Genomic DNA, 17,106 nt, shown 5'->3' on the forward strand with positions numbered 1-17,106 from the left:
CGTGTTCATCTGGTAACAGATATTTGCCTTTAAAATACATTTGAAGATATTTGTGTGAAAGCAACAAGAACTGCATGAATGGTTGTGAGAAAATGAACTTTACATTTGAGAATCGCACACAGTGCTTTGAGAATTTTTCATTAGAAGTTTGTGCCAAAGCAACTGAACTGTGAGCGCAGGAGTTACGTTACCTGTCATATCTGCCTGAAACAGGTGAGTGTTTGAATGCTAGTCACACTGTACCAAGATAAGAAAACATGAGAAGGACAAAAACACATCCCCACGACACACACTGAATGATCTGCCTGCTAAAAGCTCAACTGATGTGTTGAATTACAATCTCCACCTGGCTGTGAGTGATCCCATGTCATGTTTCCCCACAAAGCCACTGTGGCGTGGCTCAGACTAGCACCCTGCCACCCCTGGATTCAAACATCAACCAACAGGGTCTCCCCTTGATCCCCTCTTCTCTCCTCTTGCTTTAGTAAACACGATAATAGCAGTGCTGTGTTCGTGTGGGCTCCATGTTAACACTGCGGCTGTCAAAGGCCATCATGCCCCTTCAAAGGATGATGGCTCTCTAAAGTGGGCTCTCTCGGTAGCAGCCATTTTCCACTTGACTGGCCCCACACACGAGGGGGGACTGGTAGCCCCTAGCAGCTGGGCTAGACTGGTCACTGGGGGTGGGGAGAAGGAGATGAATGGGCTGGATATAAGGGGAGGGGGCTAATAGCAAGAAGGAAAGGGGCGTCTATACGCATCAAGAGGTGTGTTTGGTGTTTTTTCCTAAAATATGCCCTTTATTCTGCCCTCCAAAACACTCCTCATAACGCAGCTACTGCTCAGAGGTGTTTACACATTTAGGCTGACCTGCTCAGTGTTACTTTTCATCAAATACCCGACTTACATCTCCCCCTCACTGGCATTAGCATAAAGCATCATTTTGCGCGTCAGCTGAAACATTTTGCTGCTCGGCGAAAACCTGGCAAATCTCTTGCACTGCTTGATGAGAAACAGACTGCCAATATCTCATCAGGAACTGGGAACAAAAGCCCGTTGAGATGTTATGATATGAATGATAATTCAGCGAGTGTCTGTTTGCTCGGCCGTATGGGCTTTGTGTCAACACTCTGGGTCCAGCCAGGTCTCACTCAGGACGGGGAGAGCAGGATGCATTTTCATAAATCATTTCTCGACACCACATCAAGGTTATGTGGTTGGCAGTCTGTAGCCTGTAAATTGCCTTTGCATTGACAATGCACAGGAGCTCCTCTGGGATTAAAGTAGTTCAGTAGCTATTTATGGCTGGAAAATTAGGATGACCTTTTCCCAAACTGTGATAATGGTGCCTTTAATATAAACCAATTCACCGAAGCGAAACATCTTATCATATACTGGAACCCATTTATGTAAAAGCTGCGTGCATACAGACAAGCTAGCTTTTGTTACCCATCCATGATGCGCTGGCTCTTTACTACCCACAGAGTGGAGGTAATAATTAGCTCACTACAGCAGGGTAACAAGTTAGCACCCCCGTCCTGCTGTGCGGCTCTGTAATTGGGCTCCTCATGTGGCACAGTCGGGCCCCAGAACAAAGGCTTCCCAGAGGGGGAATCTATGCTGACCCATGCTGAACCCTTCACAACAATGACAGGCAGGAAGCATTTACATATGCTGACAGACTTGTCTCTTCCTAGGGTGGAGTGCTAGGCACTTCATTAAAGCAACATCAATACCTGCTGATAGAAAACGAGGAGTGGGCCCATGTGCATCACTGTCTGCTCCGAGACACTATAGTGAAATGACAGAGGGCTGTCACATTCAATTTCAAATAAATGGACAGCATTTATTAAATGGGGTGTGTGTGGAAATTGATGAGAGAGATGCTGTTTGAGCTGTGCCTGTCTGTGAATTGTCTGCTTGCATCAGCAATTGGTTTACCCACAAGCTGTTCACCTGAACATCAGCTGCCAAAATCTGTCGGGCCTGCGGGATCGCCCAAGAAAATTTCCACACTTTCTGAGCATTGTTTTGTTATTTTTGTCAACGAGAAAAAACAAAACAAAAACCAGCTTTTCCCTTTGCGTGGCCGCACTCTCACGTTGTGTCAAATGTTAACATGCTACTCAGTGAACCTTGCATTCGTGCCTCAGAACGAGAAGAACGTGCAATGTCCGACACAGGTGACATATCTGTCGATTCAGCAGCAGAGGTGCAGGTGGGTTCATTCATTCATTGCATCACGGGGCTGTGAATTCATTCTCTTATCCAGTTAAAGGAAGGGTAAATCCTCCTTCCATTTGACACGCTGCTCATTTAGCTGAGAGGCACAGTGGTTGGCTGGAGGCAGGGGAGCTGTTTTGGTGGTGGTGGTGGTGGTAGTAGTGGTGGTGGGGGGGGCTCTTTGGGAGGTGTCGTCCTGAGCAGATGGACCTCTCAGTGGCGTAGTAAGTGGAGTCTTCACATGGCAGAGGAGACTGTAGGATCTCACAGCACCGGGACACAGCATCCAGGTGGCCACAGCCCCTCCTGACCAGCTGGAGGAGCGATGGGACCATCTGACACTCGCAGGAAAAAGATACACTTTTCTTTGCTGCTTTGTTTTGTCCCGACACAAAAGCCCCGAGCCAATCAAGGAATTTAGCTAATGAAGCTTAGGGAAAAATCCTTTTGATTACATGTAAATACTCAAGGTCATGTTAGCAACAAGAGAGCAGCATTAGTATGCAATCTTCAGGTCCTAGTTCAGGACCGCGCTCAAATTTTTTTATTTCAAGACAAAAACAATAAATCTGTATATTTCATTCTAACCCATCATTCAAATGTGCATCAACACCCGACTGCAGTGATTTCTGTACAGCTCAACACAATACTGCAATGTATATCCAACAAATCCAAGTGAGAAAGTCCCATCTGTGCTTCTCCTCCACTGATCCTGGGCCCTAGAGGCTACATAGGGCTAATTGTGGCCCCATTTTCCCTTCCTTATCTTTTTGTTTTTACTCAGTGTCGAGGTCAGGGAAGCTCCCAAGTGACCAGCGGCAGGAGCAACAGCCATCGGCCCCCGCTGAGCATCAGTAATTAGAGCCCCCCTCCTCCTCCTCCTCCTCCTCCTCCAGGCCGGGGAACCTCTCGCTCTCCTTCTGAAGGGCAAGGGGGCAGAGAGGATGAACAGCTGCTGATGGGAAACCACTCTGCGGTTCCCATGGATGACCAGCGTCCCTCCGTCCTCCTCAGAGGATGTGCGGCAGCATCTTTGATGGGGATGATGGGGGGGGGGGTTTGGATCAGACGTATTATAGGGATCACTGTCTGGTTTCTCATGGCTGTTTATCTTGTCTCTTCTCTTTCTTTTTGTTCATGACCATTTCCACGACTAGTTCAGTCTGTAGTCTTCATCACTTATAATGGTCCTTTTAATTATGGAAATCGAATGAGAAAAAAAACTTGTGATCTGTTTACAAGGATGGTGACAAAATATTAGGCATACCCAGTAGAAGGTAGATGGAAGAAGCACTCTGATCCTAAAAGTATTAATACAATAATGTAAATATTCTCCTATCCTGCAGTCAAAAGCAGCAAAATGTACTTTAAGTGTGAAAAATAAAAGTAGTTCTGCAGAAAAATGTCACCTGTTATTTAATTTTTTTGGACTTTTCTCTAATTTTTGCTTTTCAGTGAATTGTTGGATAACTTTGCGTCTTCGGGCCTTGAATGTTTATTTAAATAAATCAAGTGAGGAGTTCAAGTGAGGAGTAAATGTCTCTAGTTTGTTATATGTTATAAACTCATGCTTGTACAACCACTAACTATATCTGTAAAATATATGTAGTGGAGTAGAAGTTAAAAGTAAAATAGAAAATAACTCAAAATTGTACTTAAGTACAGTTATTGAAATCTACAGAGTTACTTTGAACCACTGGGTACTGAAAATAACAGCAATTCAACTATTTAAGCTTTACAAAGTTAATATTTACTGCAGGACTTCTATTGGCCACTCTCACTTGTATTTCAACAAGACCTGGACATCTACATTACATCCCACTGATTGTCCTTGAGCTGGTAGCAGAACACTATATGTAGCTGTCCGTGTCTCTCTCGGTCATACTCACAGAAATAAAATGCATCAATAACCTCTTTTTTATTAGCCTATCATATTATACATGCATGCTTAAATCTAAACGGAAACATCCCGTATAGTAGGTGTATAAATGTCAACATTAAATCTTTAGCTTACTTGTGTAAAATCTATCTTTTGTACACAGTATAAATATATTTCATGGGCAGGGATTTGTAGTCACTGGGTGCCTGCACAATGTGGAGTGACAGGTTGTAATATATAGAAGTGGGCTTGCACCATCTAGTGGACGAATGAGCGGACAGTTTCATGATTGGTGCAGTGCACCTTTTGGAAAGAAGCTGCTCTATGAGAATGAAGGAGCCAGTGTTGAACTTTCTTATATTTATTATTTATACAAGTTAATAGCTTTTCCCATCATAGTGTTATAAATTACTTTGACACAAACACGGTTAAAAAAATCACAAAGCTGCAAAGGAAATTAAATAAATGCAAAAATATGTCTTCTTTAACAAAAGGCTGGATTTGTCCTACAGAGAAACATCAGAGGAGTGGTTTTACATTTTGGGAAATACGCTTATTTACTTTCTTACCAAGAGTTAGATGAGAGCATTAATACCGTTCTCATGTTGGTAGGCTAAACCTGAAGCTAGAGCCAGCAGCCAGTTAGCTTAGCTTAGCATAAAGACTGGAAACAGGGGGAAACAGTTAGCCTGGCTCTGTCCAAAGTATAAAGTCAGCTTACAAGCACCAAGTTCACTAATTAACTTATTTAATCCGTACACAAACAATAATGTACAAATGAAAGAAATAGATTTAGACATAAAACCCCAGCGGTTTAATTAGTAAGCTTGAGAGGTGCTCGCAGGCAGACTTTGTTACCTTTGGACAGAGCTAGGCTAGCAGTTTCCCTTTGCTTCCAGTCTTTAAGCTAAGCTAAAGGAATCAACTCACACACACACAGTGAGAGATCTTCTCATCTAATTTCCACAAATGTCTGACTATTCCTTTAACCTCCTCGGTACTGCAGGTCTCAGATCAACCGTCATAAAGGACATTTCGTGTTGCAAAAGTCTCCCGACTTAAACAGCTGGTAGGTGTTAACCAGCGGGAACATGGTGACCGAGCCGACTAGTGAGCCCATCTGTGCCGCGGCCCCACACCAGACCAGGGCGTTGTGGCTCCTGTCTCTCAGGATGACGCCCACCATTACTTTGACATAAGTCAGCGTCCCGGTGAAGAAGAGCCATGAGAGCACCTGGCGAGGGCAGAATAACAAAATGTACTCATCTGAATAACAATCTGGGGAATGTTTAACATCATTTGGGTCATAAAAACACATTTCATCATCACTACACAGACCAAATATGTAACCTCATCATCAGGTATGAGTAAGCAGTTATGAGGTTACTCAATACTCAGGTGTTGAACTTTGACACATTTCCCTGATAAAGCCTCTGAGAAATGTTTTTTGTGTGTCATGGTCTTTCCAAGCCACGCGTCATCACAACTTGTTTGTGTTGCACTTACAATGATCATCTCTCCCACCACAGACCCCTGAAGCAAGGGACATGGACTCAGAGCTGCCATAGCCATGTTATAGCTGCCAAATCCCGTCCCCAACGCCGTCAGGACACCGAGAAAGACCAGTGACCTAAAAACAAGAGGTTCGATATCAGCGGCGGTTTCTTTATTTTTTAATTCACTTTCAGATAACAGACACTTTCTATTTCAAAGGATAGTCTGTCTGACTTTCATTATCCCACATAAACAATGTGCCATTTATCTGAGTGACAGAGACACCCTGAAAAAATAAGTTAAAGGAATTGGTTCACAGTTCTTCAAGTGTCTTAAAAGGTGCTCGCATGGACATTAAAACAGTTTCTTTCTTGCTTTAATCATTCCTCCTTTTCATACTCACCATTCAAGGATCATTTTCTAATGAGCTTCTAATGGAAGTGAAATTAGAACATTAATATGGGAGTCTAGTCTGAATACGTCAAATGGATGGAAGTAGATATCTTCCAAAGTTACAGACTTTTTTAGGGTTCCCTCTTTTAGTTTCTCCGGACTTTGCTTCCTTCCTGAACAACAGTGGAGGGACAGTGAGACAAACTGCTGAATCCTCATATAGAGAACCAAAGTCACTTCTTGTTTAGCCTTTTGTTCCACTAGCTTATGTAACAATCTCTCATTCAGCATTTCTTTCTTTTGTATTTCTGAAGCGTGTTTTTGGGGTTTATTTTTTATATTCTGAGACGAATCAGCCCCATAGTTAAACAATCGGTCAAACAAAAACTGCCTATAAAAATTATCCAGCCATCATAAGTTGGTTTCATATCCATAAAATTCACCAAAGCACTCTTCTAAAGTAGATTTTCTAGTCAGAGTCTCTTCTGTCTAAACATTTCTACAGCGTTCAGTCCTCTCTGTCCTGCTGTTATCATAAACATGTCTGAGGTAACCATGACCTCTCAAGTGGACTCACCTGCGTTCTAGGACTGGAGCCTCAAACTCAAATTTGCTCAGGGGCCACTGTCATCTCATAGGAGGGCCACTTCAACGTTCAAGTACTACAAGAAAGTGCAATATTCTGAACATATTTCCATTATTGACATGGACATTTTTAGAGTGTAAAAAACTTTCTGTATATTTTTATATCATCATCATTTTATATCTAGTTTTTCTTTGCTGCCAAACAACATTTAAAGCTCAGAAAAGCTGCCCTTTGCACACATTTTCCGTTGATCTTTGCTATTATTTTATCCAAATACAAATTAAATACATTTTTAAGTATATAATTGTGCTTTTATTTTAATTGCATATGAAGGGGGAGTTAAAATTGATATGAAACAACAGTTAAAAATAATAAAATAATATTATTTTTTATTATTATATTATATCTCTGACATTATGTGATGGGCCGGAGGGGATGGAGGGCTGGAAATGACCCCCAGGCCAGCAGTTTGAGTCCCCTGGTCTAGGGCTTAGGGGTAATGGTGTTTTCTAAATGCCACTAAAAACAGAAATATTAAATAAACAGCGATATTATATCGTCCCTGTCTTTTAGTTATTAGTGTGTGAACAGAACCAGTTTCACTTCCTCTCTATTAGCTTCAGGTAAACTTTGGAATATATCTTTGCACAGAACAACTGTGGACTGTGGATTGAGTCACTTTAATTAGAGCATTACGAAGGGATTTCTTAATGGCCAGTATGAACGGCAGAATTGATTAAAGCTACTAGAACCTGTTTCACTGTTCGTATAAGCACCTGACTGACTTGAAAAACTGTGAACCTATCCTTTAATGAACCATCTAAACCTGTGCAACTTGCAATTTTTACCTGTTTTGAATGAACATTGCAACGGTGCACGCCACTGGGTTGGCCACCGATGCCAGAGCAGCAGAGAGGTGATAGGCCAGGTTCCCATAAGGCATACAGGAGTACGTCTGCACAGAGGGCAGCAGGCCGTTGGTTGCAGCATTAACCCACACCACAAGAAAGTAGATGAAGGTCAGCTGATACACAGAGTGTTTTGGGGCAGCCAGCAGACGCCTGCTCTGGGCTGCCTCCTCACACTGGCCTTTCACACCCTCTCCATCGGTCTCTGCTCCAGGGTTCTCCAGGCCGTAGCTGACAGATGCCACAGTGTCTGGCACGAGGTTTTCGGTGGACAGCTCGTATGTCCGAGGAAGCCTGTTCAGTGCAACAAAAGCTGCCAGGCTTATGCACATCATGGCTGCTAGAAAGAAGAAAAATACCTCGGTGGAAAAGTTGGGAGGGAGATACACCGTGTGTATTGACCACATGTTCTCGCCTGTGTTGTTTCCTGCAGTCTGTGAGGAGTTGACACATTTGGCAATGCCCACCCCTTGTGCCAGAGCGATGACGCCAGGAATGAAACCACTTAGCCCTTCTCCAATAAAGTAAGTGGTGACGTATTTGGCTGGAAGCTGCATCATGAAAGGCAGGAAGGTAACTGAGGAGGTGCAGTCCACCAGAGAGAGGAAGAAGGTGATGATGAAGAAGGCGGTGCTATGTGATGCCCCGGCCACTACCGTCGTCTTATCCCAGAAGAAGGCGAGCAGGATGCAGGAGAGGACACCGATGGAGAGGATGGAGTAAATGACAATGTGCTCTTTAAGGCGACCCGGGCACAGTTTGTGCATGAGGGTGACCAGCAGAGGTCCGAGGTTGGCCAGCTGGATGATGACTGTCAGGTAGGAGGGGAGCTCCCAGCCCTCCGGCAGAGTGTTGACGATGAGCGGCAGTTCCACCCACAGACCGTTCACCGCCACCCAAGAGCCCAGGCCAAAGGCACAGGCCAGCAGGTGGATGAGCAGAGCCATACTGCAGCCGGATCAGTCCCAAGAAAGTCTGACGAAGAAGAAACCGTCTCCCCAAATAGTTCCACCTCTGCTGTGCGTCATACCTTGAACAAAAAGTTAGGAGAAACTTTAGATGCTGTTCCAAAATGAGAAGGTTTTGAGTGTTAAAGCTCTACTGCAAAAACATATAAATACAGTCATTAAAATGTTCGAAAATGAGTTTAAATACTATTAACCTGACAAATAAATCTAAGATTTTAAAATATTATACTCAAGCCATTTGAATTCTACTAGTATTCACTTCAAATAAACACCAATACTTTATGTATTACGGCTTTTTTGTATTTTTATTGGCTCTTTTACTCTTTAGTGACATGTATGTGTATGTATATATTTTATCTAATGTGTTTTGTTTCACTGCCATAATGTAAAGCACTTTAGGATGCATTTTATGTACAAAAGGTGCTATATAAATACATTTATTATATATATTATATGTTATTATAATTATTATTACTAGCCGTAAGTAAGAAAATATTATTTATTTTAGTGTAATTTGGGTGAACTGGCACTTTAATAGGAGGCATACTGAACATGATGAATCTCCTCTGAGGCCTTTCATTTAAAATTTTCTTTGCAATACACAAAAACTGACCAACCAAAAAGAAACCAGAAATGACTCGAGAACCACTCGAGACATTGAAAACTTTTCATTAAACATTCCTGCGATTCCTCGTGCAGCTGATTAATGAGATGGTTTCACTGCACCAGATCTCTGTCTGATCATGTTCTCTTAATTGTGAACGATGAAACGAATGTTGGAAATGTGAAGGAGAACATTAGACACAGAGTCTGTTGGCTCAATAATTCATCACAGATCACATGAATCAGATACAGTGAGTTATTAAAACTCGTGCTCTGAGCCAGTGGTTGAGGAAGTGATCAGATCCTTTTAAAAAAGAACAACAATATAAAAGTCTTTCCATCTTTTTAGGCATTCATGTCCAAGCAACATTTTATATTTGTAGCTGTTGGAGATGAGGCAAAATGTTACAGTTTAATCTGAAGCATATTTTCTGTACTGAACAGATATTTTGTGTGTATGTAAGTATTGGAAGTATAAAGCATAGCATAGCAAAAGCAGCATAAAATGGAAATATTCTAGTGTCTAAAATAGCACTGTACAGGAAGTGAATGTACTTTCACAGCTGATTCCTGAATGAGAGCAAATGTCAGTTGAGGCCAGTTGAGTTTATTGTTCATTATCAGTAGACAACTTCATGTGCTTTAATGTAGCCAAGTCAAGGGCAAACGTCTTTCTTCACAGATAAAGCCGGAGAGAGAGACACCAAGTCTCTCCTGACAGAAACTCAAAACCACCAAAAACATCTGTCATCTTTAGTTCACAGCCACAGTACGTGTTTCAAGCAGCTGATACAATTCTCACATCCCTTTCACACGTTGTGGAGGAATCCAACAAACCATATGGGCCTCCATGCTCTGTCACACACTGATCTCATGATGATGGACAAAACCAAGTCAGAATAATGAGTCACATGATACATCCACGCTGGTTCAAGAAAGGCTTTTTAGAAGGAAAAAACTGTTTAAATAATCTTTAAATAATGTAGTCACTTGAGATAATGGAGAGAAAAGTGTGGTCTTAGTGCAGATTCTCATGGTTTAGAGGAACAGAAAACACAGTGTTAATCACACACTCACTGTCTCACATGCAAAATAAGCTTCCTTTTAGACATGGGAATGTACTTACAAGTTTCTTCAGTCCCCGGAGGCGTTGAATAAGACTTGCTGTCATCTTATATAGAGGTTAGTGACAGACCTCCTTTGGCTGTTCTTACATACATACACTGATGGGAATCACATGGCCCATGGGTAGGTCAGAGTCCACCCCAGCCGTTGATCAGCTCCACTGGATAACAGAGGGCAGTGTCTATATATCCACAGAGCTGGCTTTACTGCACCCACCTCTTAATTAGGTCAAGTCAGTGCTGGAGCACTCTTCGAGGTTCCCTTGACATTTTCTCGCCCACCTACATGTACCTGCTCCAGCAGAAAAACAAAATGTGCTGCAGTAGTTGTTCTTGACTGTCCTGGCCTGCACTGCCCCCTGCTGGTCTCAGGTGCAACATACAGCTTGTGCAAGAAGTTCACTTACAGGAAACCTTCAATTAATAGCACAGGTTTGTATGTGCTTCAACCACTGAACTCAACCTGCCTTTATTTGGGACAGCTCTTTAATTCCTTCTGCACAAAACTATCAAATTATGTATTTAAACCAGTATATTTATGACTTCTATAAATATCTGTAGGTTATTGAATACCATATCAATTACAAATCATTCATTTGATACTTTGGTGCTCATGGTTTCAAGATCGAAGCAGCTTAGAACTCCCTAAAGTGGTTGACCTGGTGGGCTTTAACAGGTTTTATACATCCAAAGAGTTTCTATAAAATCCAGACCAGGCGTCTAACTGAGACCTGCATTTATTTGTCAAATTGTGTAGCCACACTAGACTAGTAAAGGGGACCTGCGTCTATCTGGGACCCTGCTTTTAACTTTTACAGTATATTCATTCAACAGTGAGAAGGGTTAGTTAGTCTCTAAAAGGCCACATCTGCCTCTTGTTAAATGTGTGAACTGAGCTGAACTGACTACAGAGGGAGATGTAGACCTCTGTTCTTACATTTGACTTTATTTTTGCTGGACGAGTATTTTAGATAAACATTTGGTAAACCCCCCCGTCGGTATTTGTCCTTGTACCAACTAATTAGTTTTCTTGCCTGTGGACTTTAGGTGAACCTCAAATAAGACTTGAGTTAGATGTCTCTACAGGAAGGTGTAATGTCACTACACCTCAGTGACACTAGTGCTGCAACACTATAATATTAATAAAGTTTATTCATATACCTCTAGGAATTAAAGTGATTTAGAAAGGGCAGCCATAAGGCAATAAAATTATTTAAAAGGATAATATATGCGTGTGTGTCCCACATATAACACAGTATAGTGGTTTTCAAAGTGGGGATCCCCAGAGGTCCTTAAGGAGGTTTCAGTGGGTCCCCAGCAAAAAAGGGGGAAAATGTATTTGTAATGTTTTATTCATTTATTTAGTTGTAAAATCTTAATGTAAAATATTTTTTAAAAAATTAAGTCAGGGTATTTAACATCTAATTTAATTACTATATTTAGATGGTAAAATGTAACTTATAAGTTTTAACCACACAAACTCAGTGTATTTAAAGTTTAAAGAATCGCTTTGTTGAAGTGCAACCTCCTCTTCCAGTTGTATTTAGTGTCACCAACAAGCAGAAACTGTTGATCCAGTTACAGCTTAACTGGGAGCAAAATCTTTATTCTTTTGTTTTACTATTTTATTATCTTTAATATTTTAGTAATGCTTACTCGCTTTCTTGTCAGGTTATGACCACTGACACCAATAACTATTTCTTGGCCTGGTCAGTCTCTACGAACAGATTGAATAAAATACAACAGGTTAATTAAAAAGCTTTAGATTTATTTGATTTCCAGGCTTTATGCTAAGCTACACTAACCACATGCTGGCTCTAACATCATCTATTGTTTATAGACAAGTTTAACTCTAGAAGAAAGTGAATAAACCTCAATGGAACAGACATATTGTTGAACTATGACTTCAAGTGATCTCTAAAAGTGCTTGCATCACATTTCTGCTGAATCTGCTCGTCATTCGAGGGCAGAAGTTACCAGATAAACAACTGTACATGAAGCAAATTATGTAGAAATACCTCCATAAGACCTGTAACCCTTGAGCTCTAAAACGTAGTGATCTACGACGACACAACTGCATGAGAAGCATGAATTAAGATTTATGAAAGAAGTGGAGAAAGTAAAACAAATTGTCACATAAAGTAGCAAAGACAGTTTCACAAGTCAGATAACTCCCTGGACGTTACACAGGACAAAAAGAGGTAGCTGATTTCACTTCTTTTTTCAAGCATGGTTTGACTTCTGCAGACCTACAGTAGATTTGCATTCTATGCTACTAATGCACACTAAAATCAGATATAGTGGTATAGATATTGTACACAATGTTCACTTTGGACAACTCTTACATAGAAGGGAGGGAAAGCAATGTGTGACCACTTCCAGGCACCTTGCTGAGCTGCAGTCATATTCTGTGCAAGCCCATATCAACACACACTGAAGGAAATAGTTCATTAGACATCTGGCCACATGACACGACATATTTAACATTATTTGCCAAGTTAGATGGGATTTTGGGTTTCATATGTACACCTTGAAAGAACTTGTAACCAACAGCAACCACACGTTTAAGTAAACAATGTGCAATTATGTTAAGTGGCTGTTTTTCAATGTTACAAAAAGGCAACACACAAAAGGAGGTACACTCAATAAGATTATTTATGTTATTGTACAATCTGCATTTTTAACAAATAATAATAAAAAAAGGTTAGTGACATGTACAGTATTCGAATGATCGGATCTGGTGTGGACTGAGGACTCCGCCTGCCTCGTCACATCGAGTCCACCCAGAGCTCCAGTGATGGGAGAGGAAGGGGGCCAGTGCCTGGAATGACTTTCATGAACACTCAGTAAGTGTGTGTATACGAGATATATGCGCGTGTGTGTTTGTGTATGTTTGCCTGTATCTGTTGTGGTAAACTAGGTCTGCTGTGTGTTTTTATGTGTCTGTTATTTTATACTTAACTTCTGCTGTGTGTGTGTGTGTAAGTGGTCTATATGTATATGTGTATGTGTGTGTGTGTGTGTGTGTGTGTGTGTGTGTGTGTGTGCTCAGCCAAGGTGTCAGCAGGAGGTGGAATGTCACATGGCGCAGGATGGGGATAAAGGGATGAAAGCAAAACATAAGAGGTGGGAGTGGGGGTGGGTGGTGGGTGGTGGGAAGGAGAAAAAGATGGAGGTAAAAGTATCAGGGGCTCAGTTGGTGTAGATCTGGCCCTCAGGTGGCTGAGGAAGCTTCATGTTTTCCTTGCACGTCATGAGCCGTCGCAGCTCCAGCAGCACCATCTGGATACTGTAGGAGTTCTGCCACTTGGCCAGTGCAGTCACCGCATGCATGTCAACCTGCGGGACAGAGAATGAGTAAGGATGGATGTGAAGTTACACCCTGGATCCCGCAAAGCTCATAAACCCCGCCGTGTAGGGTTTCTGAGGACATCACCATCACTACAAAACAGTCGCCTATCTTAACTTTTACCTTTATAAATGCTAGGAATTGCATTTTAAGATGGTGCTGGTCTTGTGGATGACTTCCTTTATGTTAAGCTAAGTTTTCACTAGGGCTGCACAATTAATCAAAATATTATAATGAAGTACTGTAGTGCTGCAGAGATGCCCTGACCTACAAATCCTATTCTCCAGATGTAAGAAATCATGTTTGTTTGGACCCCAACAAATGTCTGTCAACATAATTGCAATATGATTTCTTTTTACCAGATCATGGAGTCCTAGTAGCTTTATTTTTTGTTTAAGTCCATATATTTTATTGGACTTTGGATATTCCCTTTGCTCCTAAATTGAGAATAATGAACATACTACATTTAAGAGTGGAAATGATCTAAGGTAGCCTCCTTCAGGTAGATCCAGTACAGTTTCTTGTGCCGCCTATCAAGTTAGTATAAAGTGGCCATATTACCAAGATTTTAAGTCAGATTTGGACTAAACTGCTGGTGTGAAAGTGCCCCAAAATGCCTAAATGAAGATGTACCACATATATTAATCTCTTGTCTCAGATTAATGCAATGGTTGCATTAGAAGTCAGAGGACTGATTCATGCACTTAGAACAGGAACTTGCTTATCTGCGCTGACAGAGCAGGCATGTGACCAGAAAAACATCTTTTCATTGTGTGTTCACTCTTCAACACAAGCAAAGTTCATTTTGGGTTTGGACAAATTTGGCCAAATTCTTTCTCCAAATGTATTCATCACTGCAGCAAGAACTGGATCAAGGGCGTTATCGTCCATTTTAAAACACTGCATCAAGGTAGAATAACAACCAAATGGTTCAGGAAATGTACATACCACACCGCTGGAGGTGTGAACGCCATTCAAGTTTATCTTTGTCACAAATCTGACGTAAGGTGGTAACTCTGGGTATTCTGGCCCACATTCAACCTTCAGATTGTACATCCTGTTCTCATAGCTTGTCTGTGGATAGAAAAGAGTAGGGAGAGGGGAGTGGAGAGCACATTAAACATCAACAAACAGCACACAATGTTTAATGTATTTAACAAAAAAAATTGTGGTTATATTATTATCATTATGGTTAAAATGTAACGGTTCCATAAGAACAGTAAATATGTTAAACTCAAGCGAACAGAGATGGGCTGAGCCTGCTGTATATCGGTTAACAGTCCTCTGTAAAGGTCCTGAAGGCGTCTTCTAGTTATATTCATTACAGATGCATATTGAATAGCACTTGTACCAACCTAGACCTCAAAGGCTGTCAAGCTAAACTAAAAAAAAAAAACCTAGAAAGAAAGAATCGATGCTAAAATGTTGACTTTCAAAAAGGAATTAATTCTCTGATGTACACAGAGGACTGCGCTTTATGATGTGCCACCTGTTGCTTCCTGTCATTTTGTGATATTATATTATATTACTACAGTGTTTTATTGTGCTGCTGCCTTAAGTTCACTTACACAACTAATGTAGCATCCTTCTTTACGCTCCATCCCTTTTGCATCTCCCTTTATATTTAGTTTAAGCAGCTGGTGCGTTTAGTCACAGCCGTGTACAACTAGTGCAAAGGTTAATGGTTCTGTGTCTTCCTGTTCATCACTCATAGGTCCTGATTGGTACACTGACCAAACAACGCTGCCCAGATCAAACCTGAGACCTTTTGGTTACATTAGTCTGCTAAACTCCTGGCCACTATAAAAGGGTTAAAAAAAAAGGTGTCACTCACCCTTGGAGGACCAAGGATCACTCCTCTCCATCGTGTTAAGGTCATGTCCTCGTCATCCTCCAGACCCCAACTCACTGTCCCATCTCCTACACCTTTCTGGCCTTCCTCCAGCTCTTCCAGGAGCCGGAAATTGCGAGGAACTTTAACGCCTGTTGGTGGACAAACGCAAAACCAAAGTTGTCATCGTGTTACAGTGTCAGACATGCACACTTCCCAACATGACTGGAGGATTTGGGTACCTCAAAGCTCACCAAGAGCTGCCCAGAGCAATGACTTGCAGTTATAAAATAAAAAAGGTGTGAGCTGGTGGTGTCATGACTCATCCAGACACACAAAACGTGACAGGAAAATAAAGGAAGGCCCGAGTTTACCAGCCTTTAGAGAATAGCAGATGTTACTCATGTCCTCTAATTTAGCACCTGGCTCCGACTATGCTGCATCATTTGGCCTCTGCAGTGAGATATGATGGTGCTGCACCGTTTAACAAAGCCATGCAAACAAAACGAGTCACACTGCCGGCTGCTGCAGCCGTTCAGCTCAGCTCACCGGAGCCCTTCACCGAAACCCGTGTCCGAAACCCGGCGTAGATCATGTTTTCTTCATTAGCTGCAAGTCTGAGAAAACCGTACTGTCATTGTTGACGTTTAATAGTCTGCAGGCTGGATGTCGATGCACCGCCACACACTGGTGACATCCAACGTCAACGACCCGCTGTCAGAGACTCAGCACCGCAAAATTCACGTCGCCAAAAAATACATAATTCAGACGCGAGGGGAGGCGGTGCTGTGGTTTTAACGTAGACCACCATTACCACCAAATACACTTTAATGAATGAAACCCGACAGAGTCACACCACCTCATAGAGCGAGTGGCGTTCAAATGTCCCCCGCAAAACATCACACGACATGAAATAACCTGCTCGGCAACGTTAGTCACACATCTCCTGTCCAACTTCATCTTTAGCTTAACGTTAGCTAGTAGCACCGCTTCCTATTCATCCCCTCGTAAAGCTGCGGCTCTCTCCGTCCACACAGCAGCTGCCCACCTGGAGGATTCACCTCGTTGAGGAACTCTCTAACAACATGCTGAAAATTAACCGAGGCGATTATTTAACGACGGCGTTTCATTGTGATTTATTTCTCTCGTACATTTACCTGATGGGGCGGCGACCGCCATCTTGTCGCTGCACAGCGGGAGCGCGCACGTTGTTTTGCCATTGTGGTCAACGCTGCGTGCGCGCGCAACGCAGAGCAGCGCCTCCTTTGTTGTTTCCCTGCTGGCTGACAGCCTGGTGGCATTATGTGGCTGCTGTGAAAAGTGGAATTAAAACAGAGTTCAACCGACCAGTGTTGTTAGAAAACCAACCTTTTTCTTCAAGGGACGCCTTTTCTATCATTTAGGGAAACTGAGGACTGCTGACTAAGTGACATATTTGATGTGTATTTCATATAAAACTGTACAATTTGCCCCAACAGTGGAGGATGTTTGGGTATAACAAGTGCTTTGGGTGAATTTTGAGATGATTTCCTGTTTAGGGAACTTTTTATACGATTATCTGTATTGTGTATTTTTTTTTAAACACTTTTTGACATATGCCATATATTCTTGTCTGTGAGAGATACAGGCCGACTGTGTATGTTCTTTAAGATTTCTAGCACACCTTAAAATCAAGAAGGCTTCACGACTCTGTGTGTGATTATTTTAAATACACAAATAAATATCTGTTTAGATTAGATAAGATGGGG

The 17,106-nt window shown here is 41.8% G+C and overlaps 2 protein-coding genes and 1 long non-coding RNA gene across 5 annotated transcripts in view; all 3 read right to left on the reverse strand.

Annotated features, from left to right (window-relative positions):
* Window positions 1-17,106, reverse strand: part of LOC127377357 (uncharacterized) — a 180,823-nt gene that overhangs the window by 57,050 nt on the left and 106,667 nt on the right. The window lies entirely within an intron of this gene.
* On the reverse strand, window positions 4,448-10,490 carry slc52a3 (solute carrier family 52 member 3). Its single transcript, XM_051425139.1, has 4 exons — window positions 10,181-10,490; window positions 7,424-8,513; window positions 5,609-5,732; window positions 4,448-5,336 (listed from the first exon to the last, which is right to left on the reverse strand). The coding sequence occupies exons 2-4, from the start codon at window positions 8,428-8,430 to the stop codon at window positions 5,124-5,126; spliced, it is 1,344 nt and encodes a 447-aa protein (XP_051281099.1). The 5' UTR covers window positions 8,431-8,513; window positions 10,181-10,490; the 3' UTR covers window positions 4,448-5,123.
* LOC127377354 (ubiquitin-conjugating enzyme E2 variant 1) lies at window positions 11,926-16,611 on the reverse strand. Of its 3 annotated transcripts, none has more exons than XM_051425152.1 (4): window positions 16,516-16,611; window positions 15,362-15,510; window positions 14,476-14,601; window positions 11,926-13,517 (listed from the first exon to the last, which is right to left on the reverse strand). In XM_051425152.1, the coding sequence occupies exons 1-4, from the start codon at window positions 16,535-16,537 to the stop codon at window positions 13,371-13,373; spliced, it is 444 nt and encodes a 147-aa protein (XP_051281112.1). In that variant the 5' UTR covers window positions 16,538-16,611; the 3' UTR covers window positions 11,926-13,370. The 3 variants fall into 3 exon arrangements, with proteins under 3 accessions (XP_051281112.1, XP_051281111.1, XP_051281110.1); XM_051425151.1 differs by having other exon boundaries at window positions 16,510-16,563; XM_051425150.1 differs by lacking the exon at window positions 16,516-16,611 and adding an exon at window positions 15,908-16,032.

The sequence above is a fragment of the Dicentrarchus labrax genome, unplaced genomic scaffold (assembly GCF_905237075.1).
Source record: "Dicentrarchus labrax unplaced genomic scaffold, dlabrax2021, whole genome shotgun sequence".
NCBI lineage: Eukaryota > Metazoa > Chordata > Actinopteri > Moronidae > Dicentrarchus > Dicentrarchus labrax.